The sequence below is a fragment of the Leptinotarsa decemlineata genome, unplaced genomic scaffold (assembly GCF_025532065.1).
Source record: "Leptinotarsa decemlineata unplaced genomic scaffold, Ldec_3_MD MMD2_tig00001393_RagTag_RagTag, whole genome shotgun sequence".
NCBI classification, from domain to species: Eukaryota; Metazoa; Arthropoda; class Insecta; order Coleoptera; family Chrysomelidae; genus Leptinotarsa; species Leptinotarsa decemlineata.
In genome coordinates, this window is record NW_027412562.1 from 8,940,896 (window position 1) to 8,960,961 (window position 20,066).

At 34.2% G+C, this 20,066-nt stretch overlaps 1 protein-coding gene across 1 annotated transcript; it reads left to right on the forward strand.

Moving 5' to 3' along the window:
• Nucleotides 1–16,162: 16,162 nt before the first annotated feature.
• Nucleotides 16,163–19,963, forward strand: run (segmentation protein runt). The gene is made up of 3 exons (XM_023169852.2): nucleotides 16,163–16,871; nucleotides 17,235–17,405; nucleotides 19,196–19,963. Exons 1-3 carry the CDS (start codon nucleotides 16,430–16,432, stop codon nucleotides 19,750–19,752), a joined length of 1,170 nt encoding a protein of 389 aa, XP_023025620.2. The 5' UTR covers nucleotides 16,163–16,429; the 3' UTR covers nucleotides 19,753–19,963.
• The last annotated feature ends 103 nt before the right edge of the window (nucleotides 19,964–20,066 follow it).

Sequence of the window (20,066 nt, forward strand, 5' to 3'; positions counted from 1 at the left end):
ATTTTCATCAAGAATCACATGAAATGAATAGATTTTGGCTGGGAGGGCTGTTGGACGGGAGTATAAGAAGTGGAGGCCTCAAAGATTTTAGTCAATTAGGTTGGAGAGTTGGTTTGGAGAGTTTGATTTCAATTTTCTATGTAATTTCTCAAATACATTAATTGGTTGATTCAAACTTGGAGCTTCATACTTCGCTTCGTTCGCTCAATTTAAATGGAGCCAGTCAGACTGATCAGAGTATCACTGATGATTTTTCTTTAAAATGTGTATGTGCTCAGTATACCATTATATATTCAGATTAATATGAGCACGCTGAAGTCGGAAAGCTGAATTTAGCGCGAGAGTAGAATAGCTTCGCGCATGTAAAAGCTAGTAAGCTGGTATTGTAGTCACTAATTCAGGTTCGATTTCTTCAGATTATAAGTATAAATTTTTTGGTAATGAATATTGGTTATCGTTTTGGTGTTCTAACAGGAACTAGGGATTTTGTATTTGATCTGAGGGGGCCCCTATCAATCCCGGGGCCCTGGGCACTTGCCCAAAGTCCCCACTAGGAAAGAGGGGTCTGTGTAGTACGCTATACTTCCATTCTGGCTACGTTAATGATTTTTGAATTAGGTACCAGAATTGTTATTGTCGACATTATTTTCCGCCCCCTATCTTCGAAACAAAGCGCCCTATTAAAAATCAGCAGAGGACAAAATATCCTTAGAATAGTCTCTTTATTTTTTGCCGCATGTTTAATAAACACCGTGTATAAAGATAACTGTCGGTCATATAAGCATTTCTGCCAATCAGTTTGGTACTATCAGTCTCTAGTTCTCAATTTTAATACGAAACATTCACTCTCATCACTTCTCAATCCATTGGCTACTGTAAATCACTAGTTTTCAATTTTAAAGAGACGAAACATTCACCCTGATCACTTCTCTGCCACACCTATGAAAAAATACTCGAACTAGAAAAAATGGTTGAAACAAGAGCCCAAAAACAAAGCATTCTTGATTGAACACGAGACCCGCCATAGGATTCATCAGTGATGCTAGGCTGAACTACGAATGTATTGTTGGACTCAACTGAACCAGCTGTACACACAAATGAATACGGAGATCAATATTTCTTATTCATTAGAAAACCTAACTTTGAGACGTTACACTTGCATATCTGAAACTTAATATGAATTATAATATGTATACTAAAAATATGCTGCTTACGTCTTTGTTGTTTTGGTATTATTGGTGTGTATTTGAGTCATCCAAATAACTTGTTAATACGTCAGTTGTTATAGAAGTTTGTAGTATTTAGACTGTGAAGGCAAAACATGATCACCGAACAGTGAACAATACCTTAAATTATATCGTGCACTAGAAAAAAATTTCAAATTCAAGAAAATAACAAACGAGTTCCTGTTAGATCCATAAAAGCCTTAATACTAGCCAAATGAAAACAGCATATACTATATCAAAGAAAAATTGAAAATATAATCAATATTTTTTGGTCAGTATCGTTACCAAAGAATAAAATTGCTCTTTGTAAGCTATGCATGAAAAATAAAGTGAGTTTTCATGATGTTAAATTTCTCCCGATTTCTCTTGTCATCTCTAATTGCAAGAAGACTCTCTTGTCTCGTCGTGTCTCTCGATCAAATTTGTTTCGTTCATTGGCGGAAACTCTACAAATGAAATAAATCCAAATATTTTTTATGGAATCGACCAAAAGAATGCCCAGTTTTTTCACCTCACAACATACAATTAAATAGTTCATAATTAAAAAAAAAAAAAACTAACGTTCTTTTTCTTTTTAATTTTCGAGATAAATATTCCTGAAGGCTAGTAAAATGCAATTGTCTAAATAATCGATAATGCACATTGTTTTTGGTTTTAACTGTTTTTACCAACAATATTTAATAGAAACAATTTGGATACGTTGATAAAAGATACAGCCATTGCAGTGAAACAGACAGATAATAGAGATTTAGGAGCATACAAGATCAATGAAGTGATTCAGAACCATCCATTCCCTTTATCAAACCGTAGAGAAACAGGCATAATGAAAACTATACAACACGAAAGCTGACAAATCAAATGCCATCGTTATCCTTGAACGAGAAACATATATCCAGAAAATTGAATCAGTCATTCAATATGAGAACCTCACTGTCATTTCGCGTAAGGAATCATACGTTAAAAGGTAAGACCTCGTTAGTCCTTAGCTCGCACAAGTTTCGACTTTTGAGAGTTGTTTTTCGTAGGGGTGCTACAGCTGGTTAACGGAAAGCAGACAGACCAGAAAGATCCAACGAAAAATAGTCAAAATGAACTAAAAAGTTTCTTCTCAGATACTGAAATCATTTTCACGGAGTCAGAGAAACAGAGAATCAGCAACATGAACCTCTCCTGCCCTAAACTATATGGCCTGATGAAAACACATAAAAAGGATAACCCCATAAAACCGGTAGTTTCGTATAGGTATAAATAGTCCGGTAAAAGAATAGGGAATACATCTCAACATGTTCAAACGTATTACCGATTTCGTCCCACCTCACAGCATTGAAAATTCACTGACGTTAATGGAAAACATAAGTAACCAAACTACGCCACATAATTCAATTTTAGTTTCATTCGATCTGAAAAGTATGTTCTCCAACATAGCGTACAACGAATGTAAACCCCTCATTTTAGATATATGAGACAGTACAACAACAAATTTTATAAACAGGATTCAGGTTTACTCACCCCTTAGTCCACTTTTAGCGGATATATTTATGAACAGCTTGGAGACCACTATAGTGAGTTCAAACCTGGGTAAAAAACATATTCATTTTTGTTTGGTATAGATATGTAGACCATATTCTCGCCTGTTTCAGAGGTACCTACTACACGACAGCTGAACCAATTTATGAAATTCACGAATAACCTCAATAGCAACATTAAGCTCACACTTGAAACAGAGAAATTTCTTAGACCTGACCATTACACACAATCAGAATGAATGTGAGTTGAATGCTTTCAGAAAACCTAGCTAAACAGACATTACCATCCCAAGTGATTCTTTCCATCCAGACAGTCATAAATTAGCAGCCTACAATTCAAAGTTGCACAGAGCATTCTCACTGCGTTTGTCTGCTAACAATCTAGCTAGGGAAATTGATATAATTACACAGATAGGTCATGATAATGGTTTCAACTCAGATGCAATCCAGAAGTTAGTCAAAAAACAAAGCAGTAAATTCACTCACAGATTAATATAGGTACCCCCAGATCAAACAATCAGAAATCAAGAAATGGGTAACTCTTAACATATTTTGGTAAAAGAACGGAGATTATTGCGGGTTTCTCCATAAAAAATAATGCGGAAGTTGCCTTCAGACCACATGCCAGATTATCTGTTTTCCTTTTCAGTGCCAAAGATAAAGTGGACAAGTTGGAGAAATCTGGAGTTTATAAGCTTTAGTGTCCGGAGTGTAATAGTATTAATGAGGGACAATATGGTCGAAATTTCCAAAAACGGTATGCTGAACATGAAAGGTCCTTGAGACTAGGTAAAATGATTCCACGTTTTCAAACCATTCCTTGACATGCAGCCACAAGTTTCCGAATCTAAACGATACGAAACTTCTGCACTATGCCAGCGTTGCAAACTCAATTATTTAGAATCTTTGGAAATTCACAAGCATAAATATTGCGGGTGCAACCTATTAAATGATCAAATCGATTTAGTTCATTTACCGGTTTTCAAATTAGCATATCCATATTGCCACTAGAAAACAGGTACTCAATCAAGCAAAGTACCTCTATTATTACCTATAGTGGGGTTATATAAGGGCTAATGTAATCAATCATTGTTAGTTCAATGTATACGTTTGAAAATGTCCGTATAGGACGAAACTGCAGTAACGTTAGTTACAAATAAAAGTGCTAATCTATAATATTCAAGTCATTGATATCAACCAAAGATATTACTTTTTGGTCAAATTCAAGACAATTTTAAATAACCATTGCAGTATTTTCCGAACTCCCAACAAATTTTTTTAAAGTTTTTCAACTCACTTTCACTTATGAACATTGAATCATTTTCACAATTGAGTATTAATGTACTCTTTCAGCACTCATTGTATATGATATAAAAAATCAGGTTGAATCAGCGTACATTGTTAACCAGTCCACGAATACATCCCACACGATTCCTACCCAATTCCTTCGCCAAACGTTAAAATGAACGAATTTGAAATGTATTCACATTTAATAGTCAACCCCTCGTTCCACCAATTTTCCTCTAGTTCAACAATTTCCTCAGGCCCAAGTTACTTCGGTATCGAAAAAGTTTTCAGCTCGTATTATTGCAACTGTTCTCGTGGCACATCAAGGTGCGAGTTTACAGCTCAACTTCATCAAGTTACCTAGAGAAACAGCCGAAAAGCGACAGTGCGGTGGGGATGAGGGGGTGGCTTGGTGTGCGGCATGTTAGGGGAGGGCCTAACCACGGCGAGGCCTCAAAAACCACGCAGGGGATTGGCTATATACTATCTCTCTCGTTACGTTGCAACACATTTTTCCGTCCGTCCTTCTTTGGCTTGGGTAGTTCTATTTTCCGTCGCTTTTCTTTCCTGTCTTAGTTAGGAGCGTTGCGGTGAGCTAGAGCTTGTCCCTGTCTAATTAGGTTGATGATAGACTGGTCCGTATTCAAACAATTTTTATTGGAAAAAAATGTCCTCTGTGTTTTGAGATTGAAATATTCCGTACAAATTGGGTGTTTTGAATTGTGACAGGAATGTAACACTCAACTTGTTCGAGTATATGAATGTGATTGTTTTTGACAGAACACTTTCTTTTGTTTTTATAGGCTAGGATGATGCTAACGATGAAAATATATATTGAAAATATAAATACACAAATTAATTTTTCAACAGGCTTTTATTAGCTTCACCTGTATGTATGTATGTTTGTTTGTTTGTTTGTAACTCTCAAGCACGGGATCTGTATTTGACAGAATTATCGACATTATTTTGCTTGACGGGCAGATGGCGCTCTACGTAACCTCCTTGATATAATACGAACTCACTTTACATGTATTTCTTCATTTGAAAAATGTATTTTATTTTTATCAACAAGTACGCCTGCTGCCTTATTTTTAACCCTCCTTTGCGCGCCTGCTGCCTTGGACTTGGTAGCTGATTTTCAGGCTTCCTCTCCGGAATCGGAAAATATCAATTGTCATTTTTCTAAACAATATACCGCTGATTGATCCCAAAGTTTAGATAAAATATATATAGATATATATTTTAAAAACATGCCTATGCATATATGCATACAGCATATGAAACTAAAAAATGAAAAATAAGTATAGTTTAAGAAACTAAAAAACACGGTTTTGAAGAATATCGAACTAGAAAGTGAAACATTATTTCTTTCAAATAAGCTTAAAACAATAACGAGCGAAAAATACTAGTAGGTATAATTGTGAAAAAAGCGTGGGCACTTTGTGCAATATTACAATATTTATTTTATAAACGGTTTGGAAAATAACAGAACGAACGCATTTCACTTTGGGTACAATAGCTACTCCAGGGATAATTCAATGAAATGAATGGAAACACTTATGTCTAATATCCACTAGTTATTTCATTTTTACGACAGGTTTCGGATTTTATCCCATTATCAAGTATGAAAACTAACTAATACATTTGAAATCTGAAAACGTGGTTATATGGGGAGTTCGTAGCTAAGCTAGTTTGGGACCTATAATTATTTTCTGTGGACACCAACAGTTATATGAGATGATGCTTCAGCTGTTGTGCGGTGTTTACACTTTGAATATCCTGTGAGAAATAATTCCTTAAAAGCTCTAAAACTACGCCTCTTATGAGATAGCTTTTTGATTTATATGGTGTACAAACAGAATAGAAACTATTTGCTGAATTAATGAAAACATTCAGTAAAAGGTACAACTAGCATAGAATAAATCCAAAATACACACTGTTCTCGAACACCAAAACTTAAAACATTCTTCTCGATGGTCGTTTCACCAATCAAGTTGAAGTCCTCAGAAGATAAATGTAACATTTGGGGCCTGAAATAACTTGAACTTTTTGTTGATGATTTCAGTCCCAACCAAGGTGTTGATATACTTGATATCACATTCGTTTTCAAATGAGGTCTTTGAGGAACGTCCAATCAGACTCCTTCACAGACAATGTTGTGTGTACTATGAATTTGTTAATTTTTTCCAACTTGGTGAAACATAAATTAAACCTGCCGCATAATACTCTTAGAAAACTTCAAACAAAGAAGAAATCGGCATAAGGAGCAAATGAACTATTCGAATCCTACTTAAGTGATCCATAACAAATAGTTGACATTGATGATGATAAGTAACCCAAAAAGAGTTACTTATGGTGTTTCCCAAAGCACGGTCTTGTGTTCTACTATATCTATTATCTATACAAGGAGTTTTGTAACTACGGTATGAAACTTCAGAGAGGTATTTGTTAAGTAGTTTTGAGTTCTTATGAACATTCATTAAGTTCATATAAACATATGTCCAGAGTTGCTTCGTTTCTGAGATAGAGGGCATTGAAGGTATTCAAAAAGTGTCATAAATATCCTTACACCGATTAGGTTGAAATTTGCTACAGTTATTTGAAGTAGTAAGTCACCTTTATAGCCCTAACTAGATTGAAATTAGTAGTTCCAGTAGAGTCTCAGTGAGCACCACTGCCAACAATTATGGGAAAAAAGTCCGCCATCAACTTGTAGTTTTTTACTTTTCTAGATTATTCAACTGAAAATAAAACTTTTTTGTCGCTTGTATTTTCTTCATATCAAGCTTTTTTTTCGAAAAAACTTCAAAGCAACGTTGCATATCATGAACACCTGCTTTGGAAAATAGCTGACAGTGATAACGTTGTCATATCAGTGGAAATCAGAGTTGTCAATTAACAGTGATTCCATCATGAATAATTTCACAAACGCTGAAATGGCTGGCATACACTTTATTCATGGTTTAGCAAATGGAAATGCGGAAGAGGCACAGATAATTTACCAAGAGATATCTAGGTAAACAGAGTAATTTCATGTGCTGAAACATTTAGAACTCCACATGCAAGATTATGTGAAGAAGATCCTAAATAGTACCAGTAAGATTACACAGCTGGAAGTTAGCCCAAAAACTGTTTTGACAGTTCCAAAAAAAATTCTCCTATCCCATATCACATATAGCGAGTCCAAACTCTACTGCTTGAGGATTTTCAGCCAAGATCAATATTTTACTGGTGGTTGATCCATAGGATCACGCACATGACACACAATAATAATAAGTTTTACCAAATATTTTATTTACGGACAAAGCAAATTTTTCACATAATGCTATCATGAACTTTCACAATGACCATTTTTAGGCTGACGAAAATCCCCATGTTATTAGAGAAAGTCATTTTAAACAACAAATTTTGCTGATCGTTTGAGTAGGAATGATTGATGACTATCTCAGTGGCCCATTTTTTCTACCATCAAGATAAACAGGTGAATTCTACATGGACTTTTTGCGAGATCATTTACCTATTTTGTTATAAGAAATGCAGTTACTTGTGAGATGTAACATATAGTTTATGAACGACGGGGCTTCATCAGATCATTTCAGTGTTCTTGCTCGTCAGCATCTCGACATCACCTACCTTAATCGCTATATTGGACGTGCAGGACCTCAAAATTGGCCAGCTCGCATTCCTAATATGAATCCTCTAGATGTTTATTTATGGGATCATCTGAAGGCTCTTGTTCATAACACTCCTATACTAGAATAATTTACTATTGCAATGGAATACTCCAGGAAGTTTTGTCAAACAATCAATGACAAATCGAGTGTAGTCGTGTATTTTATCGGAAGTTGGACATTTGACTTATTTACTTTTAGGTTGAGATTATTGATTATTTACTTTTGGTTTTTATTTAATGTTGGTCACGGATAGATTTTCTTTCGAAAACGACGTTTGATATGAAGAAAACACAAGTGACGGAAAAGTTGTATCTTCAGTTGCTCAATCTAAAAAGAAACTCAATGTCAATTTTTCATTATTATTGACCAGTTTATTGAATAAGGCATTCCGGAAGGACCATATTCAGTTTAGCAGATGACTAATGATGAATAATACCATTTACATCTTGCCGACAAGCTGCCTAAAATGGGTCTATTAATCATCAACCAAGCCATCAATTCCAGAGAGTACCTCGATCAAAAACCATGGTTTTATGATCGACTACACATTAAGTTTAAAACTTACTAAAACAATGGCTCTAAATTCCTCATCTGTCTAGTTCAATCACAATTATTGTCCTGTGTCATCATGGATTGAGAGATTAAGAATTCTCACTTAGGTGGCTAAATACTCTGCAGATATGAAATCTGTTTAAAATATGTTTTTCCGTTCACCAGCTATCGCACCCCTACGAACGACAACCCTTAGAAGGCGAAACTTGTGCGAGCTAAGGACTAACGAGGTCTTACCTTTTAACGTTTGATTCCCAACACGATAGCAAGTGAAAATCGATCGTTCAGCCTGGGGCTTGAACAACCGATCAACACGGCTTTGAGTGAGTGAACAAAGCATCCACGTCGAACCGACCGACAACCGACCGGCTACCGACCAAAATAGGCGAAGGAATGATGTTTTCAAACGATGAATCATCAAATGTCAGTAATGTTATGGATACATGACAGCTTTCATGCCTGAATATACTTATGAAAGTTTTCGAACACAAATTAAAAACGAAATTTTGATGTCAGAGTTGAAGAAACTATATTGTAACAAGAGTTACAATGGCACTGTAGTTAACTTGGCCCAAAGGTTGAGTGAATAGAACTCATAAGCAAAACAAATGAAAAAGAAATCGAAAATTTGTTCAAAAATTCTGATAGAGCTCTATTTCATGGAACTATCAATCGAATAAGTGAAAAAGTACCACAAACGTTATTGTGAAAATTACTAATTCTGTAATCAATATGGTGAATGAATATTATTATTATCATTATCAATATTTCGAATAATTCCGACACGACAAAACCATTTTCAGAGATATTTTCGAAAATCCCACAAATAATCCTATATAATATTGCTGTAAGGCTGTCTAGAATATTTGTTGCTGATCCTCATAAAAATTTACTTGTAATTATAGATTTAACGAGATTATAATACACAAATTCTGAGTCGTCCAAGAAATCGATTCATGTTTTGCTAATTCCATTTCGAAAACCATAACCCAACCTTTCACAAATCCTATTTATTTTTACCATAATAAGGTAATGTTCATGAATTTTGTTATACCAACACCCATTTCGTGTTAATTACAGAAATTCCGAGGACTCAAGACTTATGCCGGCTTAGGCAATATTTCTTTGCTGTATGATTGCAAACAGCCACAAAGGAGGATAGAATAAATTATTCTTAAGTTTATAGACGTTGACCCAATCTTGTTTAGTAAATGGATTAAGGTATCTTTATAACCCACTAAGGTAATTTGTTAAATTATTTGCAGTGATAACAGGTATTCGCTTTTCTCGGAAGAGAGGTAGCTTATTGAACCGTCTTGTTGATGACTGCTTTTTCACGTTATTTTTATTTCAACTAAATATTTGTCGTTTTCATCTTTTCAGTTCTGAATATATGTTTCACACCCGTAACTTTGCTCAGAATTCAGCTTTCTCATTGTCATTTTATTTACCACATATCTTCTGATATGACAAGATGCTATACTGAATTAGGTGAACAAAAAGATGGAAATGCCAATGAAAGGGTTATTTCATTATTTTTCTGAGAGTCAGTTTGTGGACTTCTTTGCCTGATGAGATTCTTCTTGAATTACAAAGTATAAAAAAGGAGATATCAGACTTCAAGGAAAACAAAAAAAAACGTTTCTAATCATTTCATCGGTGGTATCAGATGAATCAATTTAGTGATAAAAGTAAAATCACAAAGAAGAAGTGATTATTCATAATGTACTTGAGTTACATGTCGATTGGAAGATATTCAAATATTACTTGTACTGTGAAAAGTTCACATGATTGAATAAAAATTGTGTTCCTTCCTTTTTCTAAAAATTAGTTTTTGAACTAATTTTAATACCTAGTATTTTAATACTACCATAGGTTGAAGTGAATTATTATGATTATAAGAACAGGAAAAAAAGGTTTTGACTTTCTACTTCTCCATCTTTATACAAAGAAATAATAATAATAATAATGTTTATTCACCATTTTTTATACACTTGGGTATATAAGGTAAGTCAGTTGAACTACAAGCTAGTGAGGATAAAAAGAAAGAGACTGAGCACAGATTTACATCTATATTCATGTATATGAATATACATATACACACATATATTCATATATACACATATAAACACATATACAAATAAGCGTATATGCCCACATGGTGAACATTTCACACCATTCACATAATTTAATCTGAATAAAATTACGTCAACTGTGAATTTGATTATTTGTGAGATTGTCAATTAAAATATCTTGGTAACTGTAATAGCATCTTTCTAAAAGTATAGTTTTACCACAATCATGAAATACTTTGTCACTTGTGATTTTTTCAACTACGTTTGGCAGCTTATTGAAGCATGTAATAGGGATTTTTTTTACAGCTTGTTATGGGATGTTGTGGGATTTTTAGAAGATCATCATTTCTTGTATTATTACTGTGTTATGAAGCAGTCTTATCATATAATTTTTGATTTTGTCTAACAAGTAAAATACATTTGAGAATGAAGATGGAGAGGTCTGTCAATTTTTTTTTGGCTATAAAAACGGGCCGGCAGCTATACCGGAAATCCATATTAAAGATTAACCTTATGATGCATTTCTATGCTATAAAGACTCTGGAAAAATCCCTTGCTCTGCCTCAAGCCATGATTTTTCAAACTTATATAAGGGTAGGCCATGGCATAATATATGCTGAGTAAGTCAGTTTCATCTAAACAGGATTTCAGCTGTTTTATAGCATAATATGCTCTATTTAGCTTAGCACATTATATAGTCCACCTGCCTATCCCAATTTAGATTATCGTCTAGGTAGGTCCCCAAAAATGTATTCAGAAGTTCGAATATTATAGCTAGAGCGTCGACCAATTAGAATATTTGTTCAGGAGTGGAAGTTAACACTGATCGATTTTGAAGTATTTAGAATAAGCTCATTTCTTTGGCACCAGGTACTGAACTGATCAATAATGTGTTTAGATTTGCTGATGCGTTTCTCATCATTATTCTCTGCTATAGTTATCGTTGTATCATTAGCAAATATGAATATGATGAAACTGTAGAGGTCCTAGAACAGATCCCTGTGGTACCCCGAATTTTATCGTCTTTTACTCAGATGTCGATTCATTGCAGATTACAATCATTTCTCTGTTTGGAGGAAGCAACTAATTCCAAAATAAATTCTTCACAAACATGTGTAGATCATGCAGAGAAGTGACTTTCAGACTGAAAGAAAAATCCTTCTGGAAATAACAACCTTCACATAAACATTAAATTTAATGAAAGAAGAATACTTTTCAAACCACTGCTTTTATATGCATATTGGATTACACAAAAACACTTTTCTCTATCCAGTTTGTATTTCAAACATTCGTTATGGAATTGAATCAGGATTGCTACACAGTACAGTATTAGAAAGAGGTGATTTTCACTCAAATGGAACATTGTCATCCTCAATGGCGTACATCGGTGTTCCGGAATGAAACACTTGTCTTATTGTACCTTCAGCACCGATCTATAACATTATAAGACGAAGCCCTCAATTCATCCATTACATTACGACTTGATGTCATGGATGTGTTAAATTTTCTCGTGTCACGGTGACAATATGTAATTATATTCATCATATATTAATTATATTCACAGCCGGTGTCATGATTGAAAAGAGCAAAATCCGGACTGGTATCAATGTTTACAAAGGGTAGTACAGTAACCTTGTTCTTAACGGAAAATAATCGAAGTATCAGTTTCATTAATCACATTTTATTCACCAATGAAACTACCCTCAATAGAAATGGCATTACGAATAACCATAACGCATACATATAGGTCGAATTGAACTTCTACGCAAAAAACGACTCATCACCAAAAAAGTTTCAGTCTTGTTTGGGCAGGCGTTGTGAATAATAATTTAATAGGACCAGTATTTCTTCCAAATAATTTAAATGATGGAAATTACTTACAGTTTTCAAAAAATGATTTACTAGAATACGAAGAGGTGAATTTGGGAATATGGCAAAATATATGGTATTCGCAAGATGTAGCTCTAGCACATTTCGATAAGAAAGTTAGGGAACAAAATGGTTTAGACTTTCACGGCTGAGGTTTTCAGTGTTATTGCTTTTCGAGTTTGAAAGCCGTGGATTTTTGGAATTTCTTCCTGACGTTTCGCTGGAGCGAGTGGCTAGCTTCTTCAGAGGCTTGCTGTCCAGAGGCTTGCTTGCTGTCGTCATCGGACAGCAAGCCATGATGGTTAAACCTCTGAAGAGGCTAGCCACTCGCGCCAGCAAAACGTCAGGAAGAAATTCGAAAAATCCACGGCTTTTAAACTTGAAAAGCAATGACACTGATAAAGTTAGGGAATTTCTTTTCGATCTGTACCCTGGACGTTGGATCGGAAGGGGGCCTGATGCACCTATTTCTTGGCTAGTCAGAAGTTTATCTGTAGGAACTGCAAGTGTTGAACAGCCAACTGAAAAATGTTTGAAGGGTAGTGAAAAAGAACCCGCATTTCGAAAAAGTACTAAATGACAAACATTTTTCTAAAACGGTGTATTGAACCAATGGTGTTACAATACTGATTTTATTGTAAGGCATAGACAAGTTTTGGGGGTTTTAGGGGTTCAATATCTCTCTAAATATATCACGAACTGAACAGATTTCGTGGTTTCATATGAACAAGACGCTCAAATGATGAAAAAGCCATAGATCAATCATCATCACGAAATGTTGAAAAGTTCATGAAATATTGTGAAATATCAATTTCCATTGTGTGCTTCCCAAAAGTTCTATTTTTGTTTTCGTGTGTATATTTGCATTGTGTTGAATTACATCTGATCGAGTTATTTTTGATCCCACAGTATGTGGTTCAATTCATGACTTACCTTTTTGTTACACCCTGCATGAGACGACAGCTAATATTTTCAAGATACTTAATTGGAATCTGAACTCCAAACTTGACCTGCTTCGAATTCACAAAACAGGACCAATTCTTGATATTTTGCATCAGATATACCTATTGAAAAGTATTTTAGAGATTTATAGAGAATATTGATCTGATTTTGAAGGTATTACGAATTTTTTGACGATAAAATTTGCAATTATTTACTTTTCTCCACTTTGCTTTATTTTCAATTTGATTATCAATGCAAATTAACAGTTAATTCACATTGTGTACATTCTGTGACATACCAATCAATAAATAATCACCAAATTATTCTTATGTTTATTTATAGACCAAAAGTAATAAAACATTCGAAATCATCAAACTCGATATCTTTATTCGAATTATGTAGTTTTCTCTATATATTTTTTCTCGATATTCCGAATCTAAATTTTGGTAATTGATCCTCTTTGTAAAACAATGATAGAACCTTTATACAACTGCAAAATTTCAAATTTCTATTCTTTCAAATTCCAAAGATATAGTGGTCTCTTCATCTGCGACTCACTATTCATAAATATAAAAAAACGGTTTTGATTTTAATATATATATATATATATATATATATATATATATATATATATACACGATTCAAATTCAAATATATTAACAAATGTACAATATCAAATGCATGTATATAAATATTAAAAAATTGTTAGTATATGCATAATATTTTAACACAGTCTGCTAAGTGTAAACACTTGTGTTTGACTGGGTTATTTGAAAAATAAAGATTATGTTCAGGGCCGTCGCAATGAGGGGGGAGGTGGAGGGAGCCTCCTCCCCCTGCTTTTTCGACTTGGGAAAAAGTTGGGAAAAGTTGGAAAGATAGAACAAAATAATAGTAAAAAAATGAATAAAAATAAAAAGAATTGAAATGAGAGAAAAGAAAAGGAGAGGTAATAAGAAATGGGAAAGAAGTAGGAGAAGGTTGGGGTTTCCCAACATGCATAACTTGAAGAGAATTCTGAGTTGTTTGAAATCTTCAAAAAAGTTTAATTTCTCCCAAATAAGAAAACAGTCCTGAACAGTTCACAAATTTTGAAGTGACAATTTTACAAAATTCGCAACTTGTCGCTGTTTTTAGACTTGTAAAAGTTGAGAAAATTCGGACCGTGAAGATAGAAAAAATAATATTATAAAACAATAAGCACAATATTATTTAAGTGTTTTTTCCTTTCATTTGAATTTAATATTCCTATACATGTGGATATGGTGGAAGACCAAGGACCTTATTGTCTAAAGTAGAAAAATTCCCATTATTATTTTCATAATCACCAAAATTTATTTTTTGTTCATACCCTAACGGGAATAAGCATTCAGCCAATCTTTGGATAGCTAAGTAATAAAATTAATATATTATACCTAGTAGTAACTAATTCCTCGCCTTTCATTTCTTCGAAAGTTGGGAAATTTTGTTGGTGCGGTTGGGAAAATTTGGATTCCTTCCCCCCCCTGGTTTTTATTTTCGCTACGGCCCTGATTATGTTAACTGTTGATACGTGATATTGTTCATGAAAAATTAATTGGAATGAAGAAATTTATCAATAATAGTATTTTATTATGAATGAGTGTGAAATGAATTATCTGTTGAACTGAATTATTTCAATGTGAGCACATTTTAAATTTTCTCACTATTTGGTATCTAATATCCAATAGTGTAATATTTTTTTATATGCTGTTGTTCTCTGGAATTATATTGAAAATTTTATAACCAATACATTTGCAGTGTTGTTGCATTAAATGTAGACTTCACTTAGCAATTTGAAAGCATTCACTGGTCTTTGATCTTGTATTATACTGATGTTTTAATAGGTATGTCAGTATTTGCAAAATGTTTTTTATATAGATGGTACTGATTTTGTAAAATGTTTGTTTGAGATTCAAAATGAAATATTTTCTGAATTAAACTTTTGATAGAAATCTGAAAAGTTTTTTAAAAATTATTTTTATTGCATATTTATGAATAGGTCATAATATTGGAGAATAATGCATGTGATAAAATATCATTAGCGTTTTCACTTCAAATATATTTCTCAGAAGCCTGAACCTATAGAGACATTTTCTTAATTTTTTTGTTAACTCAACTGAATGTTTCTTCGACTTCAGGCAACAATCTACATAAATTCCAAATTATTTTATTTCTGGGGTTCTGTTTAAATCAAGAGTGCAATTGCATTTCTGAAACTGTATCTGTAAACATTTCGAACTATGAATTTTTATTTCATCAAATTTTGGTTGATATTTTTCACTTCATGAAAATGTCATGAATTTAGTTTTCGTGATACTTCCTGCATATCACTAATGACCACCATTTTGTTAAAAGTTGAAATTTCATCATCTCGAAGCTTGATTTTAATTTAAAATCTGGCAGTCTGTGAGCAATGATTTTTCCCACTTGGAAATACAGTTTCTAGAAGTAATAAATCAGTTGACATGAGAATGAAAAGCTATAATATTATTTGAACATATTCAATATATGTACTTTTCTTGGCTTTCATCATTTGTAATCTACCAACAAACTTGATGATTTACCATCTAAGCACGACCCATCGCTATAAAAGTGAAAGCATTTCCCAGGAAAGCCAACAAAACAACCCGTTATAAGTGTGCAAACAATTCCAATTTCTATTATTCCATTTCGAAAACGGCACACCTTATTTACAATCCAAAATTCACCCACAATGCAATATTTCACGGTAAAATTGCCCGAAAGCCCATGAATCTAACCGTATAATATCTAAGACAAACTTTCATTGAAAAGATTTACAAGCCGACTCTGTCCTGTGTAAACCAAAAATTATATCTCACTCTAGCGTTTGTCGACAATCACACCCTCTTTCATTCACTAGCGGCAAATAATTTTTTCTCCCTCCATGACTAGTCAACAAGATTTCCGTTTCTCGCTCCCACCAATCGGGCGTCGCAGAAGCTTCTCTCTGTCGACGAGATATTATAAAACTTTGCCCAAACGCATAGACATCTGCCCTCTCTGTCCTACCTGTGCCGTAATCCAGTAATTCGACGCTTCTCTTTCCTCGTCGGTCTAGCTATTTAAAAACTACCCTCCTTTGAAGTAGTAGGAGGGGGTGATACCCGAACGTTAATATCCAGTTGTGAAAAAGTTTTGAATCAGTATTTCTCACGAGTTTGGAAGTGTTGGAACTTGGATAGTTGAAGAAAGTTTACGTGGTGTTTTATATAAACTGTTTTGTGAGTGTGGACTAAATGCATCTGCCGAACAGCAACACAGCTATAATGGATATGTACAATTCTGTACAGGAAACTCTTCAGGAGTACCACGGGGAGCTGGTCCAAACTGGCAGCCCTGCTATCTTATGCAGTATCTTGCCAGTCCACTGGCGGTCCAACAAAAGTTTGCCTATCGCCTTCAAGGTTGTAGCTCTGGACGACGTACCAGATGGGACTGTGGTCACCCTCAAGGCTGGTAATGACGAAAACTACTGTGCGGAACTCCGAAATTGCACATCGGTCATGAGAGGTCAAGTAGCGAAATTCAACGACCTCCGCTTCGTTGGGAGATCAGGAAGAGGAAAAAGCTTCACTCTCACCATTACCATCGGATCTTTGCCCTATCACCAAATGGCGACTTACAACAAGGCCATCAAAGTAACCGTGGACGGCCCGAGGGAGCCACGAACGAAATCTAGTGAGTATTCCGTTGAACTCGTCTAAAAATAAAACATCAGAATCTCTTTGTAAACCAGCCAACAAGCCAATAACGACCGTTTAACGTCTTTTTATGTTTGATAAACAACCAAAACAATACATAAACATATGCTGTCAGTGTAAACACATGAAAAATTTAATAGTCACGAAGGTTTGTCGGCATATCAAATCCTCAGCCAAGAAAATGTCAGTTTTATGGTTATTGCGATCAAATTAAAACACTGGAATCCATTTTATTGAGCATGTGTCTTGCATTTGGGGAATTTACTTTTGTTTAAAATTTTCGGGATTTGTAAACACGGATAATGTTTCAAGAGGTACTTAACTGGTGTTCTTTTTCTAGATTACCAATATGGATATGGGTTGCCAGGACTGCCTGGTGGCTTCAACCCCTTCCTTCTCCACCAAGGGTGGCTGGATACAGCATACTTGACTTATGCCCTGCCCGATTACCTCAGGAGAACGACAAATCTTCAGCATCAACAACCTAATGTACATCAACCCCTAGTGAAAGGTAAGGGCAGACACTTAAAAAGTTTTATAGTTGCAAAATTATTCAGGGGTCAACTTCTGGAATGAGATTTTTCAAACATGTTACTTTCAGAATGAGGAAGTAAAATCTATCAAATCCATACTAATATTAGACAAGAAGAATCAATATTAAAACACATCAAATAAAATTATTCACAATTGTCAATTTAGGGAATTTTATTCAAGGCAATAACAAAAATTCTCGATTGCTTCAAGTTAGTCTCAAAATTTGAAATCTTCATAGTATTCAAATTCTAATAATTGAAATGACTATCATTCTTGTATATTTGGAAAATTAGTGTGAATTGAGTGAAAATTATTTCGAGAAAATACACATTGATACATTTTCGTGTAATCTAAAACTTGGGTGTTCTATAACTCGCCACATGAGCTCATATTTTTCATTAATAAAAAACGTATTTTTTTATAATCGGAAACATTTTCCTACCAACAATTTTCAATGATTATAAAAACAATTTGACATTTGTTGAAATTTTTAATGATATTTGATATTTCATTAAAAAAATCAGCTACGTAAACAATTGTCCATCAATATATCAATTAACTTCCAAGGAAAGGAAAAAAATTGAATAGTTTTGATATTTATTGCAACTACCTATAATTATTCCACAAATGGAATCTTTTATTTTTCATTATTTTTGTGGGCAAGAATACATATTTTTTCTACCATTCAATACTCACAGTGGTGAATAGTTATTTCATATGAGTTCTTCATTGCAATTTTTATCTGAAAGGAATATTCTCACTTCAAATATGTACCCTTCTTTGAGTTTTTAATGATATAAGTTGTTTATCGTTCTGCCAGTTATTTTATCTATATTAATGACATAAAAATTAAATTGAAAAAGCAGAAAGAATTTGTTTCTAAATATTAATTTCTAGATATTTTCCTTTTGATGTTAAATGTATTCACAAATCTTTGTCTATAGGTTGCAAAATTCGTAGAGTTTTGAATGGACCCATTGAATAAATTATGTCTCATTCCAGAAGATTGTATTTTGTGGGATTTTAATCTGCTTATCTAAATTGATTTGAGAAGAGAATTTTAATTTATCTAAATAACTCCTCGTCAAAATTAATTTCTTGTTTCGATAATTTTGGGTAGTCTTAAGAAAGTAAACCCCCAATAAGGGAAATTTTTCATTTTGTACTCTAATCCGATTATCCAATACAGGGGATGACCAATAATTACCCTTGTTGAGAATAGTGACGAATTTTTTTGCGAATTATTTATTTTACAAAGTGATGTTCTTTGAAGTCTAGCCTCTTTTCATAACGTTTCCGCCACTCCTTTAAACTGGTAAACTACGATTTGTCTCGGCAAAAACCTTTCTTTTAAACTGATTTTTTGTCTCTCCCGTCAATTTTCATGTTAGGGAATTCAAAAAGTGAGACTGGACTGCAATTCGTATTGCAGTTCAGTTCCACATCAGCAAATAAAATCAACAGAAGAGGAGAATCCAAGTAATTTTTCCGAATTTTTGAATCTACCAATCCAAAATAATGAGTTCCAAACCGTTCTCTTCCAAATGTAATACGCCTTAGCCGTAGTTGAACTTTTGACCCTCTGTAATGTAGTAATGATCTTTACTACTTGTATGATCTTTTATTCTTTAGGGGAAAGGTTTTGCCTGTTTGGCCAATATAAAGTTTAGGGGTGTGTAATTCATTTGATTTTGTCGTTTGACGTCTCGATAATATCAAATAACTCCTCGAAATAACTTGTTACTAACGTTTCATATTCTTTTTCAGGTCCTCCATTAGCTTCCAGTCTCCCGCCACCCCATGACTTCTACGCCCAACCCCAACCCACCCTCCCAGCTAGTTTTCATCATGGGCCAAACTATGTACCGGCAACAATACCGCCGTTTCCTCAAGACCTCACCAAACTGCCTGGTTTCGACATGCACCTACGGCACGCAATGACTAACCCTTTGGACCAGCTCAGTATGAGGATATCCCCCGTTTCGAATAGTCAGAGCAGTAGTCCTCAGCTTTCCATTAATGCTCAAGAAACCAGGATACACTCTACCATGGACCAAAGTTCTGGGTCTGCTTCGGAAGATTCTGAAGAAGATATTGATGTTGTTAAATCCGCGTTTTTACCCATCAAGCCCGCTAGTGTTCTTTTGCAAGAGATCCAGCATCCCGACTCCACCGTGCAGGACAAGGAGCCCGCCAAAAGTGAACAAAAATCGCTTATTTCTAGGACCGTTAAGCCTATTTGCTCGAATTCGAACTCTTTGAATACCAAACTCAAATCATCCGCGACAGTTGGTGCAATCAAGGCTGTTTGGAGGCCGTATTAGTAGTTTTTTATTCCAATGATGCAATATTGTATAGAGCTTTATTTATTTGTATATAGTGTACATAAGAAATGTGTTAGATATTTTACAGAATTTAACAAAAATTAATAATGTACTGCAAATGTGATAGCATCAGATGTAACTGATAGAAATATAGGTATTTTTTTATAACCATCGATCGAAATCTTAAAGGGTTTATGATTGAGGTGATCAAATAAATGACCTTTTGTTATTAGTTATGTCTTTTTATTCCAAATTTATTTCTGAATAAATTTAATCTCCAGCGATTCAAATAAAACGTGATTCGCTACTGTCGT